Source organism: Terrapene carolina, unplaced genomic scaffold, assembly GCF_002925995.2.
Source record: "Terrapene carolina triunguis isolate 2854851 unplaced genomic scaffold, T_m_triunguis-2.0 Scaffold42, whole genome shotgun sequence".
NCBI lineage: Eukaryota > Metazoa > Chordata > Testudines > Emydidae > Terrapene > Terrapene triunguis.
In genome coordinates, this window is record NW_020664393.1 from 25937328 (window position 1) to 25958861 (window position 21534).

Below are 21534 nucleotides of genomic sequence, written 5' to 3' on the forward strand. Positions count from 1 at the left end.
GTGTTTCATGAAAAATTGGGTCCTAACTCCTTGGGATTGCAAGCACTGCAAAAGACTCAACTGTGTGGTGAGAATCTACTGTATTAGATAGGAAAGGTAACTGTTAATAAGTGTAGGCCCTATTTTGCGTTTTATGATTTTGTTTTGTATGTCACCATTTGTTTCCATCACTCACACTTGTTTCTGTTTGAATCTCTGTCCTTTCTTAAATAAAATTCCTTTTGTTTTACTATAATTGAACTCCAGTGTTGTGTGTGATACAGGAGCAGTGGTCTGAGGTAAAACTGGTGAACTGGGGTACGCTGTTTCTTTGGGAACAAGGATGTGGGATTTGATCAGGGTCTGGATTCCACAGGGGGACACTTTGAAGGACTTGAGGGCTGGAGTATATCTATTGTCAACCTGCAGGAAGCAGGGTTGGTATAGTCCAGAGGAGAGTGCTTGAGTGGCTAACGGGCTGGTTGTGTTAGCCATAGAAAAGTCATCCGGAGCCAAAACATTGGAGACTTTGCAGACACATTTGTAAAAACGGTACTTAAGAGTGGAGAAGACTTCCACGGTATAGACGTTGTGTTTGATAGGTACTACCAGGACTCTGCTAAGGGTGGTACAAAATAAAAATGCTCAAGAGGTACAAGACCCATGCGAAGAGTAGTGGAAGGCATATATGTGCCTCTTCCAAGTAACTGGATGAATTTCACTGTGTTTTCAGAAAATATTTTTAACTGAGCAACTAATGACACAAGGATCACCTGATAAAATCATTCTGGCTGGTGGCTTTCAGGATAAGGCTGAAGCATAGGGCTCAACAGCAACAGTTCACACCAGTTGATTGGTGCTCATGAGGAAAAATGAGACACAAGAAAGATTTTACACCATGTCCACAGTGATGCTGATGCCAACAATGTGGTGATTGCAGCCAGGGACACTGATGTGCTTACTCTTTTGCTGGCATACTATAACAAAATGGCAGGTAAGCAGTTTGGATGAAAGCTGGCACATCAAAGGAATCAAAATATTTTCCTGTTCATGCCATTTGTGAGAAACTACAGAATGGACCCACTGTTCTGGAAACTCTGCTCCCATTTCATGTCCTGACTAGTTATGATGTTACCTCTTTTATCGTTGGACACAATAAGATGACTGCATGGAAACATTTTCAGCAGCCTTATGGGACCTGTTCAAAATCCTGCACATTCCTCCAAGATATGTATATGAACTTCTATGACCTCATTTCCTTTCCTGAAAATCTGAAAATCTTTTCTATTTTGTGTTACACTACGGATTTGAGAAACATTCAGCTAACACCTTACAGTGGAACTTTGTCAAAGAAGGGAAGCTACACGTGAGCAGTGTTCCCCTGTTGATGTCTGTCCAGGCAGTGTCTTCTATTTCAGTATGCATTTTCTGCTCACATTTTCTCTTGTTGTCTTGTAAATATATCACTAAACTTGGCTAAATCTGAAACATTTTGTTTTCTGTTGCTTTTGCCTTTCCAATTAGTATTTTTACTAGTTTTGAAAACAAGGTGAACAGATTAAATATATGCATAATTTAATGTAAATGTTTGGTGTAGCAGGATTTACAGTAAAAAGAAAAAGAAAATATGAAGCAGAAGGATCAGGGGATACGTGGTCATGTAGAAGGGGAAAAGTAAGTACAAAACCAAATGTGAACATTATGAACATTTTAAGGAAGAGTTGATCACGTCTTTGTGAATCTGTACTGCTTGAGTCTCGTACAGTATACAACAACTTTACATTGCCTTCAGCTGAGAGCAGTTTTCTCTCACGAAGAATAGTCTTTGAGTAATTCAGAGGGGTTTTTGGATCAGGCTAAGATATACAGGCTGGCAAATAATAATAAATAATGTTTTAACCTTTTTTCTGAAAGTGATAGCAACAAAAAGTGCAATTAGGAGGCATGGTACAATTCAGTTCTGTTATAAGCTGGGCTATAGTGTTTGGCACTGTTGGAAAATTCAAGTATATGAGAATCTGCACAATATTTATCCCCTCTCCCCAACACAATGGAGGTTTTTTTTGTAACTCTGACTGTCAAGTCTTGTAAGTATAAAGTTAATTTAATTTAGACTGCAAAACTATACATCTTTCATACAGAGGCAAAAAGAGATGAAAGAAGAATCAACTTTTTGCCACATTCAGCAGTGTGTCCTGCTTTGCAATTAAATTTAAAGATAAAGACCTGAAATTTTCGAAGGTGCTTCAGAGAGAGAGCCATAACCACGGAAATCCCATTAAAGTTCAAACTCCCTTAGGCTCTTTACAGCATTTACAGCATGGTCTTTTCAAAAGTTATGAATTTCCTCTTTAATTCTCATCAACTGAACAAATTCCTCAAATAAATTAAAATTAAGCATCTGTTTTGCTGGATTCTAACCTCCAATTCTCATTTGATCAACAGAGCCTGGTTTTGTTCTTTCTTTGGGCACATAGTCAGGCTCGTCTAGTCTATTGGGGTTTACAGAGAGCTATAGGTTGAGGAATTTGGGGTCATTGGTTGTGGGGGTATTAAATAGTTTGCAATTTTGAAATGTGCTATTTGTGATGCTAGGTGGACTGTAGTGTGAAGTGGTCTAGGACAGTTATCTTTTGAATAAAAGGTATTTCTCTTTTTTTTGCATTTCTAATAAGTGTACAAGTGCCTAGAACTTGAATAGGTATTTTTAATATAAAATAAACAAAATCATGTAAGTAACTACAGATTACAAATAAATTTTGGATTACAAGATTCTAAACTCTTATAAAACTCCATAAGAAGGAAATGTGAGTTTAAAAAAAGAAAAAAAACCCTCTCCTTCACAGTATATACAGTATATTTATGATCTCATAAAAGATACTCCTGCAAGTCCTCTGTAACCAGTCCTTTAATTAGAGTTCTTCTGAAGGGAAAGCAAGGAAAAGAGGGATTCCGCTTTAGAATCCTGTGGTGTATTGGGGTTTTTTGTTTTTTTTTGTTTGTTTTTCATTTCTGCCCTTATACTAAATAAATATCCTTTCAAATGGAATGATAAACATAGTATGTGATACAAAACTGTTCAGGCACGAAAGATTTGTGTGTGTGTGTGCTTGTTTTGGCAGCAAGTATATTAAAATTAGAATGAAATAGGAAAAAAATTAGCGTGGTACCTATGCAAGGATGACATGCAAATTCATGAAGCATTACATACTTTCAGATTAAACTAGATGATCTAATGGTCTTTTCTGGCCTTTAAACTCTTTGAAAATAGTTAGGCCCTGTCTATGCTGGGCATTTTCACTTGCATAGATACACTGGTGCAAATCCCAGCATAGCTGCACTACACCAGTGTAAAACAGGCCTTGTACCAGTCAGCTTACCCTGGTTTGGATCTGGTGAAAAAAACCTACTACTGACAAGGCCTTAGGTTAAAATTGTTAATGTGAACATGAAGTCATCTTTAAAAAAGCTTGCAGTGTGCAGAGGTCATGGAGTTGGATCTGTTGCTGACCCCTTAATCTTAGGCAGTAATGTAATCTTTCTGGGCCATCTGGTGTCCTAACAGACTTAGATTTGACTCATATGAAAGCTCCCAGGAAAGAAATCTTATAATAATTACATTATTGGTTTAAAGAATATTTAGTACTGTATATTATTTTTTAATTAATTATTTTTATTAATTGAATTATTTCATTGTTACTCTTTCTGTTGAACTTGATATTAAGAAGCAACTTTATCAAAAATACAACTATCAGTTAGGTCCTACATTTTTGGTGCTTTACAAAGCAAGTTTAATGGTGCCTGTCTGTTCTTGATATATTACTTAATTGAACAGAGCATGGACATGCATGCTTTCCTATCCCCATCTCCAAGTGGCTGCTTGACCTTGGACAAGCAACTTAACATTTCTTTGTTTCATTTTTTCATCTATAAAAATAGAGGCCGTACCTCAATCCTTAGGGGTATTGGGATAATTAAAGACTTTACAGCACTTGAAACCTGTCAACTTCTTTGTAAGTGATAAGTAGTAGCAAAACTGAATTATTTATAGCTGTTGAGCAGAGCATGCAACTGATATTTTCTACTTATGTAGCACCCTTTAGGTGGGGATTTTGAGGTTCTGTTAAAAAAAAAAAAACTGGGTAGGCATAATCCCACTGAGAAATGGGGAATCGGAGGCAAATACCACCCTGGATCTTTAAAATTATTCATGTCTTACAGGAAGGGAATGTCTTTTAAATGGATTTAGTGTTGGTCACTTGAATTCACCTAACAGGACGTGAATAATCTGCAGAACAGGTAGAATTCTAAGGCTCCTGGACTATAAATATTGAGTGACCTGCTCAAGGTCATATGGCAAGCCTACAGTGTGCTGGGCATAGAAACCAGGTTGTCTGACTACCAGATCTCACTTTTACTTCCACACTCTGCCATCCACATTAATCTTCAAACACTGCTTCTTGTTCCAGGGTTTCTTTAAGAGCAGTTACTGTACTACAGTGTCATCAATGGGTGTGACGCCAAGCCTTGTTGTGGGAGTTAAATATATGACTGCCTGGCCCAGAAACAGAAGTGCTACTTATTGAGCATTATGTATCTTAAAACTTCTTTTGGCTTGTCCATCTATCTGGGAACTCCCAGCTCTGGCAGTCTTCGTTTATTTCTTTCTTTCATCTACTCTCCCTCTCCCTGTTATGACAGAAATTACCCAGTTTTGTCTCTGTTCATATAAACTAATGAGTCTGCCTCACCTCCCTAGCATCTGCATTGGTTTCAAAATATATGCAGAGATGATGAAGCAGGCATTCAGCAGTTAACATGCAAAGCATGCAGATTGTCAACAATAAATTGTGTTGTTACCTTTCTGGGAGCTCACTGACTCTGCAATGCAGAACTGCAGCTTCTGCTCCTGTGATGCTTTCTCCTTCCAACCTTTACCTAACCTAAAATGCTCACCTCACTATCCAGGGTGTGACTTGATGGATCCAGAGGCAATTGAGACATCCCCCTTCCTCCTGCTCAGGTTGGGGAGGGAGACATCCCCAAGCAGAAACAGCTGGGGCAGTGCTACATATCCTCCTGCATCCCCCTTCTCCTCCCTACTCAGTTTATGTATTTGAGGGGGAGTGTGCAGCTCCTCTCTCTCTCTTTCTTTCCACCCCCCCATGCAGGGGGCTGTCCTACATGGCTTCCATGTAATGGAGCCCAGTACACCTACCACCACTGAACAGTGGAGCCATCCTGCCAGGAAGGTGGAGGAAAGGGGTGGCTTCTGCTTGCTTTTTACTGCAGGGAGCTCTTGCTTTCTGCTGGCCTCCTGCCATTTTGGCTCTGTTCCAGCCCTGCCAGGGCCATTTTAATGGACAGGGGCCCCAGAAGACATGGGAGACCTTTAATTATGAGCTTACGTATTTCATCTTCCATTTTTTATTTATGAGGCCCTAACACATATATGTATCCTGTGTTCATTACTGTAAGAGCAGGAATTTCTGTTCACGATTTTACATATTTATTTAATAACACTTGCAAACCCGTCCCTTGAAAATGGTTTGAGCATTTTTGATATGTGGCCTGACTGTTTTTAGATGAATACCAATGTACTTCAACTACAATTTGAATATGTAAATTAATGTATGTACCACTGTGTAGGGTGACCAGATGTCCCGTTTTTAAGAACATAAGAATGGCCGTACTGGGTCAGACCAAAGGTCCATCCAGCCCAGTATCCTGTCTACCGACAGTGGCCAATGCCAGGTGCCCCAGAGGGAGTGAACCTAAAAGGTAATGATCAAGTGATCTCTCTCCTGCTGTCCATCTCCACCCTCTGACAAACAGAGGCTAGGGACACCATTCCTTACCCATCCTGGCTAATAGCCATTAATGGACTTAACCTCCATGAATTTATCTAGTTCTCTTTTAAACCCTGTTATAGTCCTAGCCTTCACAACCTCCTCAGGCAAGGAGTTCCACTAGTTGACTGTGCGCTGTGTACTGTGATCTGGCACACCAATTTAATTCAGAAGAGCAGTACCAAAGAGATGTTCTTCAGCATGTGGTGGCAGTTATAAAGTTTTTAAGTGCTCATGGGTTTGGCTTCCATGGCCAGGATGATGTATTAGAATCCGAAAGCATTGGAAATTATTTTGGGATTTTGGAACTAATATCACAGTTTGAGTAATTTCTGGCTGACCACCTAGCTACATTTGGACAGAAGGGGAAAATTAAGCCCTCCTATATGTCGTCAGCTGTCTCTGATATTCATTGAATTGATGGGAATGATAATTAAAAATACTATAGCAGCAGAATTACAGCAAGCCAAATATTTTTCTGTAACTGTTGATATAACTCCTGATGTAGTGCATGTAGACCAGCTCACATTCATCTTCTGATTTCTCAATTCAGAGGGGCATATAAATGTGAAATTCATTGAGTTTCAGCTACCTGAGAACCACATGTGCAAATGGCCAAAGCTGTGGTGGCTATGATAAAAAAATAAGTTTTGGATGTGTCTGTCTGCTGTGGACAACCGTATGATAATACTACGTTCAGTCGGAGTCAACAGTGTTAACAATTGCTCAGATGCAGTCATTTTTGGGGGGCTATGCAGTGACTCTATTCTTTCCACTCTGCCTCAATATATTGATGGAAATCCATTTCCACAACATAAATACTGACACTAGCCAGAGATTGTTGACTCTCAAAAGTCTGTCAGATACTCAGTGGTGTAATTGTGCCGATTCTACCAAGCCATTGTGTCAAAACTATAGAAGTATTCAACAAGCCTTGGAAGGTCTTTCAAAAAATATAAATCAGCCTCCGGACACTTGTTTATATGCAACTTATCTTCAGATGAAAATGGAACAATTGGAGACAGCTGTCATGGCACTCTTTTGTACACTGTGCTTCAGCAGTTCAAACTGACCAGCACCCAGCTACAGAAGATGGACATAGATCTAAGTGTTGGTGTTAATGTACTGTGCTCCCTGGATATTTGTTGGGATATTATGTGAACAGTTTGAGGATTTTGAATTCAGTGCAAAGAAAATGTGTATGCTACTTGTGAATACAGTATATTCTACTTATTAGCAATCCCTCGGAAATGGCAGAAAAAAGTTGCCATTATCTGGCAGTTGCTAATAAGCGAAAGGCAGGTTTGCGAGGCTGCAGCCAGGGAAGGAATTGCTGGGATGTGCCTGCCCTGGCTTCAGCCCTGCAAACCTTCCTGTGGCAGGTGCTCCGTATGTCCCAATGCTTCCTTCCCTGGCTGCAACCTCATAAACCTGCCTGCAGATGTAGCCTTTCTTCCAAAAACAATATTGTTAATAAGTGGCATGCCATTGCCAATATCCAAATCCCATTAATATTAAAGTCATTGGGTTGGGATTGGTTCCTGGCAAAATTTTGCTAGTAACTGGAAGTCGTTAATATCCGGATCACTAGTAAGTGGAATCTGTTGTACTGTCAACATGAGTGTGTCGTCCCCGTAAAAGAAAACCAATTGAGGGTGAGTCTGAAGAGGCAGTAGAGCCAGTACTTGAATGAAGCCATCAGTTTTGCACTGAAACATTTTTTTGAAAGAACTGACAAACTTGCAGCTTGTCTACGTCACAGACTGGATGCTTTCAATGTGCTATATGAGTGCTTTGAAGACCTGTTTAAACTGGGTTCAGTGTATGCAGGGCCGCCCAGAAGGGGGGCAAGTGGGGCAATTTGCCCCAGGCCCCGCAGGGGCCCCCACGAGAATATAGCATTCTATAGTATTGCAATTTTTTTTTATCGAAGGGGCCCCCGATATTGCTTTGCCCCAGGCCCCCTGAATCCTCTGGGCGGCCCTGAGTGTATGTCAATGAAGTTCACAGATATACAGCAGTTTATCCTCAAGACTTGGACCAAAACTTTCTTGTCTGGTGTCTACATTTTCTAAAGTTGACACTGGCCTATGAATTTTTCTCAACCTATCCGTGACTAAATGTGAAGGAGAGCAGTCATTTTCAAAGATGGATAGGATAAAAAAAGAACCAAGATCCACAGTGCAGCAAAACAGTTTGAATGCTTTTGAGGGAACAGAATTGGTCCAAGAAATGAACTTTGCCAACCTAATCACTGACTTTAGTTTGCTTAAATCTCAGAAAAAAACAGCTGCAAACAAAAGGTATGAATTGTTTTGTATAGCTTTTACAGTGAGAGAAATGCCCATAGCAATGGTATTTGTTTTTTTTCACCTATCAGACACACCATTCACTATGTTACATTATTAATTATAGTGTATGTTTGTTACTGCATTTCAGTTATTTGTGTTTACAATGCATTGCTTTACCTCTATGGCTAATTTTTTGCTGTTACGTCTTTATCAAAAACAAAAATTACTATCTTAGAAATTAGTCTTAAAAGCTTGAAAAATAAGCCTGATTATAATTTGGGTTGTTTATTGAACACAGTGTCAGTATGAAACACTACATTTTTATGAAATATCAGAGAATTAGAATAGTGTATATCAGGTCTCTAGAGATAGCTGTTTTGATATCAATGCCTATTTTTGCTTTTTTATAAATTGTTTTGGAGAAGAATTGATAAGACAAAGTCTGCGCAAAGTTGGGTAGTAATTCTAGATGATCTTGCTCTAGTGAATACTGTTTCTGAATTCCACTATATTTGGCTGCAGCAGTAGTCTGTACATGAAACCAAATTGCTCTATTTCTGCTTCCTTTGTAGTGAACTAGTTATCTGTTTTCTCTGTCAGTCCTTGCATGGAATTGCTAAAGTGTTTAGTGTCTAAATTGACATGCGATATTGAGCAGGCAGTACTTCTGAGGAAATGTATTAACTATAAATATTAATTGCTAGCTAAAGCTAATTCTTAATGTCAGCTATGGTGCATGTTTTGTTCCCTTATTCTGTTAATTCTTTAAATAACAGGTTTTTCATCGTATCAGGAAGGTTCAAAGTTTTGGGGGGTTTTCGATTGTTTTTTCAGGAGGTGGCTTAGAATATGTGCCCAAGGCCATGAGAGTTGTTAATCCAGCCCTGAGCCCTGACCTTACTCACCCTTATTGAATGAGCTAGATCTTTTACGATGCTGGGTCTAGGGCAGGGATTGGCAACCTTTGGCACGCAGCCCATCAGGGAAATCCTGAAAATGGGTTTATTTACCTGCAGTGTCCGCAGGTTCGGCCGATTTGCAGCTCCCACTGGTCGCGGTTCACCGTTCCAGGCCATTGGGGGCTGTGGGAAGTGGCGACCAGCGCATCCCTGGGCCCGCGCCGCTTCCCGCAGCCCCCATTGGCCTGGAATGGCAAACCGCGGACAGTGGGAGCTGCGATTGGCCGAACCTGCGGACGCTGCAGGTAAACAAACCGGTCCCCGCCCGCCAGCGGATTTCCCTGATGGGCTGCGTGCCAAAGGTTGCCAATCCCTGGGCTAGGGTAATTGTCAAACTTTGTTTGGGGACTGGAAAGAATTTTTCCCATATGGCAAAATTGGCAAACTGCTGTGTAGGGGTTTTCACCTTCCATTCAGCATATCTGAGGTCTGGATTTGGACGAGGTAAATTACATTGTCACAACTTTAGCAGGCTCCATTGTGGTTGGTGGGTTAAAAAATGGTCAAATGTGAATCCCCTGTAACCCAGTGGGCTGCTTGGGCATGAGCTCAGAGCAATTTGTTGCATGATGATGGGGTGTGTCTTGTTCAGTGTATGGCTCCCCTTTTCTCCATTCTCCTGTCTTCTTCATGGAGGAAGGGAGCAGGATAGACTCTGACTTCCAGAGCAGGCCTGAGCATGTAAAGAGGGTATTGCCCTCACATGTGCCTGTCAAGTTTGTAGAATCAGGCACCATTGTTACCCAGTTGAAATCCACACTGGAACAGCCCAGCTAGGTAGTATTGGGGAATGGTCTCCATTGGTTAAGGGTTTTAGTAAAGTTGTGGCCTCTGCATTTAACCATATCGTGGTGTATGTGCCTCCTTGTTTCTGTGTCCATGTCAAATTGTGGTCTGCTTGCATACAGGACTTTCAGTAGCAATCTCTGTAGAAGAGTCTAAGGTAAAGAGGAAGTACATGAGAAATAGTAAACAGCCATCTATAAAGAGAAGCAAAATTGTAAAATACGGTATCCTTTATAAAATAGTATATTGAACCCATGTTCAGAAGTTACAAAAAACTACATCCTTGGCTGGAGTAAAATCCAAAGAAGTCTAATGCTCTGATGTTGCCAGATGTTTAATAGTTAAATCATAACTGACTTCTCCTAACCTATGATTCCACTCCTGCTGTAAATAACCCAGAATTCAGGGCATTTTTCAGAAATGGAATAGAAACTGCCAAAAATGCTAGTCGTATCTTCCATTTCTTCCTCACAGCACATTGATGTAATTAACTTTAATTTCATTTAATTATTTATTTAAGAATCATTAGGATCTTTGTTCCTATATTGCAGATAGCTGGTGCTTTATGGTGGTACTTCGTCTCAAAAGGAATTGAGTACTTGGACACAATATTTTTCATCCTGAGGAAGAAATTTAACCAAATCAGTTTCCTTCATGTCTATCACCATTTCACTATGTTCACCTTGTGGTGGATTGGTATCAAGTGGGTTCCAGGAGGACAAGGTGAGTGAACTGTCTTTTTCTCTTAAGGCAATATAGACATAAGAGTGAGAATCAGCCTATTTGGAATTAATAAAAAACCAGTATTTCATGGAGTTAACTGAATACTATATGATAAGTCTATTCAAACAGCACTGGATCATAGCAGTTACATAAGTGTAACTTCCTTCTGTGTGAAATGAGGGGGAGGAAGAGAGAACAGAGCTGTAGTTTTATGAATTGCAAAACACTTTACTCACAGGCATCAAATGCAAGACTGAAATTCCATTTTTACAAATTCCCTCTTTAAAAAAATTGTCACCTTGCTATATGGAGCAGGTAGATAAATTTGTCTCTCTCACCAGAAGTTGGTCCAATAAAAGATAATACCTCACCCACCTTGTCTCTCTAATATCCTGGGACCGATACAGCTACAACAACCCTGCCTAATCTAACATTTTGCAGCTACAGAGAACTAGGAATCAGAACTATGGGCCAGTTGCTTCCCTGTTACTCCAGTCTAAATCCATTGAAGTTAATGGAGCTATTCTGAATTTTTACTAGAATAGAAGTTGGCCCTATAACTGAGTTTTGGGTTTGTTTTGTTTTATAACAAAACAAGTATCAAAATCTGAATTACTCATTTGAAGGTTAGCAATAAACCCGTGTCAATCAGTTGTAGAAGCTTTATAATGACGCAAATCTATAATTAACGTTCTTTTCCTTTCTGTTCCTATAAATTTCACATCAAGGAAATCTTACTTCCATTGTTTTCTCTACACCCTTCTTTTCCTGCATTGTTCCCCTGTGTCATGTCTTGCTTTGCCTTGTCTCTCTCGAATTCTGCTGAGGCAGAGGTTGGAAGAAAATGTCCCATTCTGTTTGTAAAGGGCTGTAAAAATAACTATAAAAATAATTTGCAATAATAATCCATGCAATCCAGACTAAAATTAATCCTTTGTTAAAATATTCATATATTAAAATATATTTTGGATTTTTTACACACTCACACACTATATGTAGATTAGAATATAAAATGTGTGGTTATATAAATATTTCAGCCCATGGGCTGAAATTCATATCTACAGCTTTGCGTACAGGAGTTGGAGGATGGAATTCTCCCCAATCCAGCCTTAGGGTGAGAGGAATCCTGGGTTCACTGCGTGTGCAGTTATTACTGTTCACTGTACTCATTACATGAGGTTTGTGACCATTGAATATGTGCAGTTTGTAGTCCCAACTACCATTTTCCAGTGAACCCCTTACCTTTTAGCCCCTTATAGTTTGATCTTGTAAGTTGCTGAGTGCCCTCGACTCCCATAAACCTATGCAAGGGGCCATTTCAAAGCTCAGCTCAACTCTGTGGTCCAGTTGTTTAGTCTCTACAATTCCTGGTACCAACAGAAGAAATGCAGCAGGTCTGTGTTGTGGCCCTTCTGCAGCAACAGTGGCCTGGCATGGGGTCAGGATTTCACCGAATATAAACTAGGATACGTGTCAAGTTGTTACAGATTTCTTTGTGTATATCTGTTCCCAGGAGCGCTGCCAGCTTTTCTGCCGCCCTAGGCAGCGGAAGGTCCTGCCCCGAAATGCCGCCCCCCACAGAGGCGGCGGAAGGTCCTGCCGCCGAAATACTGCTGCGGTCGCCACCCTCCAAATTGTAGCGCCCTAGGCAACTGCCTAGGTTGCCTAATGGGTTGCGCCGGCCCTGTCTGTTCCACTGTTTTCTAGCAGATGACACATTGCCTACATACCAGCACGTCTAAATTTTCTATCAGAGTGCCAATTCACAATAATTCGTAACAACAACGAATAGTCATGGGGTCAGGGAAAGAGTGAGAATGATTCTATAGCCTGGTGGTTAGGCCACTCCCCTATGATGTAGGAGACCCAAGTGCAAGTCCCTGCTCCCGGTGACTGTTCATTTCTCCAAAGTAATACACCTTTAACAGGAGAGATTGAGTAAGATTCATGCCATAATATCAGGACACTCTCTTGAGAGATGGGAGAACTAAATTCTAATTCTTCCTGCTTATTAGCCAGACAGGAATTGAACTAGGGTCGCCTACATTCTGAGGGAGCTGCCTAGTCACTAGGCTACAAGGGAGGCTAACTTCTCTGTCCCCACCCCACTTGCTCTTCCTCAAGACCTGCAAGAGGTCATTCACCAGTACCAGCAGCTGCAAAGGTGACACTGAAGAAGTGGCAGGCATGGATGTGCACAGCAAAAAGGGGGTGGGCTCAAGCATGTTGTTTAATGTTGCTTTGGGGCCCACCCAAAAGACTTTTCCAAGCATCAGCAGGGGAGCAGTAAAAATGTTATAAAAGTGTGTGAGAAGTTTTTCAAAAGTAAAAATTCTTTACATGCTATATTTTGAATGAATCAATTTTTGAAAATTCAAGTTGACAAGTGTCTCTTTAAGGTTGAGCCGTACATGAGGATTTTCAAATGAAATTACAGGGAAATCCTACAGTCCATGTTGCCAAAAAAAAAGTATTACTGTCTTGCAAGGGGTATCCTACCCTGCAGAGGAAATTACCATGAGTTCTGGCAAGAAAAGACACTCTCGCCTGCATGACAGTAATCCTTTAGGCAATGTTAGCTGTGTAGCAATGTGTGATTTGCTGTTTGGAATCCTAGGCCATCACTACTTTGCAGATGTATAGTATCTGTTAGAACATGCATGTCTAAAGTGCAACTATTAATTTTTTTTTAAAGATTGAAGTATATTTACTATCTAAATAATATTTTTCATAGAATCATAGAACTGGAAGGGACCTCGAGAGGTCATCTAGTCAAGTCCCCTACACTCAAGGCAGGACTAAGTATTACTAGACCATCCCTGACAGGTGTTTGTCCAACTTGCTCTTAAAAATCCCCAATGATGGAGATTCACAACCTCCCTAGGCAATTTATTCCAATGCTTAATGACTCTGACAGTTAAGAAGTTTTTCCTAATGTCCAACCTAAACCGCCCTTGCTGCAATTTAAGCCCATTGCTTCTTGTCCTATCCTCAGAGGTTAAGAAGAACAATTTTTCTCCCTCGTCCTTGTAACAACCTTTTATGTACTTGAAAACTGTTATCATGTCCCCTCTCAGTCTTCTCTTCTCCAGACTAAACAAACCCAGTTTTTTCAATCTTCCCTCATAGGTCATGTTTTCTAGACCTTTAATCATTTTTGTTGGCTCTTCTCTGGACTTTCTCCAATTTGTCCACATCTTTCCTGAATTGTGGTGACCAGAATTGGACACAATACTCCAGTTGACGCCTAATCAGCACGGAGTAGAGCGGAAGAATTACTTCTCATGTCTTATTTACAATAGTCCTGCTAATATATCCCAGAATGATGTTTGCTTTTTTTGCAACAGCGTTACACTGTTGACTCATATTTAGCTTGTGATCCACTATGACCCCCAGATCCCTTTCCGCGGTACTCCTTCCTAGGCAGTCATTTCCCATTTTGTATGTGTGCAACAGATTGTTCCTTCCTAAGTGGAGTACTTTGCATTTGTCCTTATTGAATTTCATCCTATTTACTTCAGACCATTTCTCCAGTTTGTCAAGATCATTTTGAATTTTAATCCTATCCTCTAAAGCACTTGCAACCCAACCCCTCCCAGCTTGGTATCGGCTGCAAACTTTGTAAGTGTAATCTCTATGCCAGTATTTAAATCATTGATGAAGATACTGAACGGAATCAGACCTACAACTGATCCCTGCAGGACCCCACTCGTTATGCCCTTCCAGCATGACTGTGAACCACTGACAACTACTCTCTGGGAACAGTTTTCCAACTAGTTTTGCCACCACCTTATAGTAGCTCCATCTAGGTTGTATTTCCTTAGTTTGTTTATGAGAAGGTCAAGCGAGACAGTATCAAAAGCCTTACTAAAGTCAAGATATACCACATCTACCGCTTCCCCCCCTATCTACAAGGCTTGTTACCCTGTCAAAGAAAGCTATCAGGTTGGTTTGACACAATTTGTTCTTGACAAATCCATGCTGACTGTTATTTATCACCTTATCATCATCTAGATTTTTGCAAATTGATTGCTTAATTATTTGCTCCATTATCTTTTCAGGTACAGAAGTTAAGCTGACTGGTCTGTAATTCCCCGGGTTGTCCTTATTTCCCTTTTTATAGATGGGGACTATATTTGCCCTTTTCCAGTCTTCTGGAATGTCTCCCGTCTTCCATGACTTTTCAAAGATAATTGTTAATGGCTCAGATAGCGCCTCAGTCAGCTCCTTGAGTATTCTAGGATGCATTTCATCAGGCCCTGGTGATTTGAAGACATCTAACTTGTCTAAGTAATGTTTAACTTGCTCTTTCCCTATTTTAGACTCTAATCCTACCTCATTTTCACTGGCATTCATTATGTTAGACATCCAATCGCCACCAACCTTCTTGGTGAAAACCGAAATAAAGAAGTTATTAAGCACTTCTGCCATTTCCACATTTTCTGTTTATTGTCTTTCCCCCCTTATTGAGTAATGGGCCCACTTTGTTCTTGGTCTTCCTCTTGCTTCTAATATATTTGTAGAATGTTTTCTTTTTTTCCTTTTATGTCCCTAGCTAGTTTGATCTTGTTTTGTGCTTTGGCTTTTCTAATTTTGTCCCTACATACTCGTGTTATTTGTTTATATTCATCCTTTGTAATTTGACCATGTTTCCACTTTTTGTAGGACTCTTTTTTGAGTTTTAGATCACTGAAGATCTCCTGGTTAAGCCAGGGTGGTCTCTTGCCATACTTCCTATCTTTCCTACTCAGTGGGATAGTTTGCTCTTGTGCCCTTAATAATATCTCTTTGAAAAACTGCTAACTGTCTTCAATTGTTTTTCCCCTTAGACTTGCTTCCCATGGGATTTTACCTATCAACTCCCTGAGTTTGCTAAAGTCTGCCTTCTTGAAATCCATTGTCTTTATTGTGCTGTTCTCCCTCCTACCATTCCTTAGAATCATAAACTCTACCATTTCATGATCACTTTCACCCAAGTTGCCTTCCACTTTCAAATTCTCAACCAGTTCCTCCCTATTTGTCAAAATCAAATCTAGAACAGCCTCTCCTGCTGTTGCATCCTAATCAAACAGTGCTTTCTACTGAAAAGTTTTCAGGCCAAGATTTTCAAGAGTGAGTGCCTAAAGTTTGACATTCAAGTCCATATTTTAAGGGCTTGTCTACACATGTTCCTGATGAACTCCATATTTGCGGTGCTACTTCTGGTTAGGTTAACCCACAGGAACAAGGCACTCTTATTCTGAAATAAGAGTGTCCACACATGGAGTTAATTGGGAACAACTCCATCGATACTTAAGTCCTTAGACACCTATGTAAGTGGTTCTGGTTTTCAGGAGACTGTAATTCATTGATGTTAATGGATGTTGCTGGGTGCTCAGTTGTTTTGAAAATCATTCTATGTATTTGGGTGCCTAATTTTAGCCATCCGTAGATGGCAATATTAGCCTAAATGTAAAGAATTATTAAATGTTAAGGGCAATCCTGAAATATCAGTGCTATTGTTTTAAAGTTCATTTTTTTAACAATAGATTGTTAAAAGTGGTGTATTGCATGTTGCAAACACCCATATAATTTTGCTTATGTGAGTAGTCCCATTGAAGTTAGTGGGACTACTCACATGACCAAGTTACTTAATTTTGGTACATGTTTATAGGCTCAAGCCTACATAGTCAAACCTGTCTAATGGACAAAAGATGTGGATTTCAACTTAAGTTCAGTTTTTATGCATATTACTATTAGTGCTGACAATACATACAAGATTGTAAGTACAAAATGTGCCAATTTTATTTTTACTGTGTAATACAAAAAAATAGAGGTAACTTTTTGGTTTTCATGTTTAAAAATAACACTATGGTTTTTTTGTTTGTTTGTTTGTTTTTTTTTTTTATATCTGAACAGCTTTTTTTGGAGCCCAAATGAATTCTTTTATTCATGTTGTTATGTACATGTACTATGGATTAGCTGCCTGTGGCCCTAAATTTCAGAAATATCTGTGGTGGAAACGATACTTGACCATATTACAATTGGTAAGTAAAATCTCTCTCTAAATTTGCTGTCTGTCTGTCTGTCTGTCTGTCTGTCTGTCTCTCTCTCTCTCTCTCTCTCTCTCTCCCTGTCAAACGAAAGGTGTACCAGCCAAGCACGAGGCTGGATGGCTGTCACTTATTCACAGATCAAGTCAGAAGTTGATATATTTCTAGAAGTGCAATGGACTTTTGAAATAATTACACATAAAATTGCTATTTGATTATTCTTTAAAACAATCAAAATATGCAATTAGCCAATAATAGTAATTAAACTGTTATTTTGCTTTTGCAAAATAATCAAATCTGTATCAGTTTGATTATAGTGGCATGACAGAAATAATGAACACCTGATTACCAGTCGGCAGTTATACCATGAAACTATTCTGTGCCCTTAACGTAATCTCTTATTTCAAAGGAAAAGACAATCACTGTAAAGTTCTATATTTAATCTTCTTATTTACACAGCAGCACCTGCTAGTGCAGACTGTAGTTAAGCGTCTGATGATGTTTCCATTAGTTCTTTTTACATTTTTAAATGAATTTTAGTGTTAGTGAAACAGCATTGGTGATTGAAGCATGTATTTCAAACCTCAGAGCAGGTGCAACACACAAAGTGATGACAGTTTCCTAACGGTGCCCTACTGAGCTATTTCAACTCTGAACTACCAGGGATCTCCTCTAAGGGGAGAAAGCCTCCAGGTCTATTCATTTCCTGGTTTCTCAGACTGTCAAGAAGAGTGTCCTTTGGTTCCAGCTGTGAATTATGGGTTTTGTGTTGTGTGAACAAAAATCCATAATGTGCTAGGCTGAGTCCACTTACTCTTTCCACATAAACTACCAAACAGCAGCCAAGAGGTAATGACTTGCAATCACTGTTGGGCTGTGGCATATAATGGGGTAAGCGATAAGCAGTCACTCCCATTTTCATTTTTTAATGTCACAGATCAAAGATTTTTCTTAGATAATTTCTTCTTTGCCCAAACTTTCTTTTCCCCTGTACATGATGATAGTATGTATTGTATTAAATTATGATCTACATGCTGTGTTTTATAATAAATCTTTAAAAATATATAGACCAAAGGTTGTATATTGTATGCTACTTTTTACAGTAAGTACCCGTGCGCCAATCCATGTCCATATTTTTTTTTAATCATGGGGCCTCAGAACAGAAAAGTAATTCTGTATTCCTTATCAACTTCAAAATGTAGGCTTGAGTTAACTGGCAGATGTAAAATTTAAAAGGCTTTTTCCTGTTGTTTTTATAGGCCTTGTCTATGCACAAACTTGCACCAAAATAACTGAATCAGTTTTAATACGCACCTTTTGTTAATTCAGTGCAAGTCTGTGTGTAGACACTTTTAATTCAGTCAGAATAGGATAGTTGTATTCTGAAAGACGTGTCCACAAGCAGACTTGCACTGAAATAACAGACCGTTTAAATTAAGACTCATTTAATTTGTTATTTCAGTGTGAGGTTGTAGGTAGAGCAGCCCTTAGCCAGGCCTTTACAATAGTTGTCTCTGTATGGTAAATAAAAATAGTGGTTGGAGCTGAGGGAAAGGAAGAGCTTTTTAAAATAATTTGATTAAATTTAAAAAGAATTATTTGTAAGCATTGAAGGCTTGACCTTCCTCAGCAGTAGAGGGAGGGAATAGTAGGGAGTGGAGCCATCTTTGGCAACAGGGTTTGGAGGGTATCAGAAGTTGAGGTGCCCATGTTTGTAATCAGCGTATGCATACGTTGTTTTGAGACCAGAGTTCTGGTTCCTAGAGTACTGAGATTTGTGTAGCTGCTGTGCAGCTTTCCATGATCTCGGGGGGATAGCTCAGTGGTTTGAGCATTGGCCTACTGAACCCAGGGTTGTAAATTCAATCCTTGAGGGGGCCATTTAGGGATGAGGGGCAAAAATCTGTCTGGGGATTGGTCCTGCCTTGAGCAGGGGGTTGGACTAGATGACTTCCTGACGTCCCTTCCAACCCTGATATTCTATGATTCTGTGACAGATACTGTAAAGGAACAGCAGTCTAATCTCTAGTAACTTCCTTATAAAACTTAATGCCGTGAATGTAAATGTTTTACTACTGTTTGTATTTGTTAGTGTAGAGAAATATTGCAATTATATATTACTTATGTAAACCATGAATTGTGTTTTTCTTTATAATTAATACATTATTGTATTTTCAATAAAAGTTGGTATAGTCAAACCTAATATAGCATCAAATGGCTTATTATGCAATATTTTCTTTTTTTCAGATTCAGTTCCACGTGACTCTTGGCCACACAGCCATGTCTATTTATATCGACTGTCCCTTCCCTAAATGGATGCACTGGGGTGTAATGATCTATGCTGTCACCTTTATTTTCTTGTTTGGTAACTTCTACTATCGGACATATAAAATGCCCAAGGAACCCATTAAGAATGGCAAAATAGTGAATGGTGCTGTTGCAAACGGTGTAAGCAAACTAGAAAACAATCTAGTGGTGGAAAATGGAAAAAAGCAGAAAAAGGAAAAAGCAAAAGGAGAGTAACTTATCCAGGCCTTAACCATTGCTGGCAGTGGGGAACCTCCAGTTTGGTTTAAAAAGAAAAAGGAGGGGAAAAAAAGAAACACAATGTACCAATTAACCCTTAGGTTACCGAAGAGCTAGAACACAGATATTTTCATTATTTATGAAGATTGTTTTAACAAAAATACTTCAAGTTAAATTGCTGTTGTAATTATGTAATTATCAAGCATTTGATGATCTCTGTGTAAACTTTTAGACTGCTGGTGCTGGTGAATGTAAGAAAGAATTGCAGTAAATAACATGTTTTAGCAGTCCAAAGGTTAATATTACCAATGATCCAATGATTTGTTGAAGCCCACATTTCTATGTGGAAAAGGGCAGCTTTTGAATATTTCTGTTTCTGCCAGAAATTTATTAAATTCCAAATTATGATGTTGTATGTTTTTATCTGAAAATACAAACTCTTATCATTAATTAGAGATATCTCAAGACACAGTTATGTTTATATGCTGAACAGAGTCTGTTGACTTATCAGACTCTCCTTGTTTTGATTTAGTGTCTGCTACAATTTTTCTTCTATTGTGGAAATATACCTACCTCTTAATCTGCTGAAAAGAACATTTAACATTAAATAACTTTAATTTCTGAAATATGGAGTCTTCTAATATAAATGTCAGTTAATGCTAATTGGAGAAAGAAATTGCTTTCCTGAAAAAATACATTTTCACCTGTTTTGTAGAATTATCATCTGTCTCTTTCAATGCAAGCTTGGAATGGTATTTTGGATGTGATTAAATGGGGAAAAAACTTTAAAAAAATATATTTATATGAAACAAAGTACATCTCACAGCCTAAAATAATCCATCTGATGTAAGGTTATTCTACCTTGTCCCCCACCTGCATTAAACCCATGGTGCTAACACTCAAAATGATTGTATGGTGTTATGGTGAGGGGGAACATACTGTAGAACTTAATCCTTCTTTTGCAAATGCTACGTGCATTCGACGCCAGTCACGTTTAAATAGAAAACAGGCACACTTCATCAGGAGAGAGAATCTGCCGTTAAAGTATGTCTTTACAGCAAATACATTGCAGGTATATTCTGGAAATATCTACCCATAAGTTGGTCTTGCATCTTAGTATTTTGATGATTGTAGACTACACATCTGGTATTGTTTGCAGGCCACTGCCTAATGCAAATGATAGAGGTAGATTGGCTGGCATTCCTCCAATAGTGCTGGCTCTTGTCAGTCTAAGGCTAGGTCTACACTACAGCGGGGGGTCGACCTAAGATACGCAACTTCAGCTACGTGAATAGCGTAGCTGAAGTGGCGTATTTTAGGTCGACTTACCTGGCTGTGAGGACGGCGGCAAGTCGACCGCTGCCGTCGACTCCGCTACCGCCTCTTGCCGCGGTGGATTTCCGGAGTCGACGGTAGAGCCATCAGGGATCGATTTTATCGCGTCTTCACTAGATGCGGTAAGTCGATCCCCGATAGACCGATTGCTACCCGCCGAATCGGCGGGTAGTGAAGACGTGCCCTTAGTTACAGGGTTGCTCTGCCTATCATTCCTTAGTCAAAACAGCTATAAGAAGACAAAGCCTTTTTATATAGCACTTCACAAAGATTAAGCTTTCCTTCTGTGAGGAAAGCATGGCAGTATTTCTTATTCCTTTTCTGTTTAGATGGATACTGAGGCATGGAGAATTGTCACTTGTTCCAGCTCACAATGAATATGATGGGACTGGGACTCGAACGTAGAGCTCTTAACTCCTAGTTCTCTGTTTAGATCCCAAGAGCTGTCCTGCTGGTTCCCAGATACATTTCTGACATTTGTGGTTAAAAACAGGTGCATCACTAGTCAGCTCTCTTACACTGAGGAAATGGTACAATTTTTAAAGTAAAGAATTTATAAGAAGCTCTGTATGTAGAAGTTAAAATATCCAACACAATTTAAAAATTTTAACTGTTATCCATCCGCCCTATAATAAACAATAGGCAAACAAAACCAACACTTCTTCTGTTACTATGTTTCTGTCCTTCCCCATTTTACTGAAAACTCTCTCTGTATCCAAATACCAAGATAGGAATGCAAGGAAGAAAACTTGAGGACATAGCCTGTAGTACTGGAAATGGGGATTAAATTGGAAGTCAGTTCTTCAGTAGTAAGCCCTCTTCCTACCCCCAAGCAGAATACATGACAGGGTACTGGATGACTAGAGCATAGAGGCTTTATTGCACTGGAACTGCATTAATTATCCTATTGGCTTAGTCTTGATGCTTTCCAAAAATACTCTGGATTTGTACAAATGTATATTTCTGTGAAATGATAGTCATAAAGCATGTGGGAGGGGAAAAGGGTCGAGGTCTTTCTCAAACAAATCTGCATGTATTCTCCCTACTTCTAGTA

At 39.4% G+C, this 21534-nt stretch overlaps 1 protein-coding gene and 1 non-coding gene across 2 annotated transcripts in view; both read left to right on the plus strand.

Moving 5' to 3' along the window:
• The window catches only part of ELOVL4 (ELOVL fatty acid elongase 4), a 55526-nt gene extending 35618 nt beyond the window's left edge, over positions 1-19908 (plus strand). Inside the window, exons 4-6 of the mRNA XM_024194653.2 lie at positions 10416-10587; positions 16486-16613; positions 18867-19908. Of these exons, the coding sequence (XP_024050421.1) occupies positions 10416-10587; positions 16486-16613; positions 18867-19142 (576 nt within the window). The 3' untranslated portion in view covers positions 19143-19908. The remainder of the gene's footprint in view (positions 1-10415; positions 10588-16485; positions 16614-18866) is intronic.
• Positions 3090-3194, plus strand: LOC112103067. Its single transcript, XR_002907805.1, has one exon. It is a non-coding gene; the product is annotated as a U6 spliceosomal RNA (small nuclear RNA).
• Positions 19909-21534: the final 1626 nt, after the last annotated feature.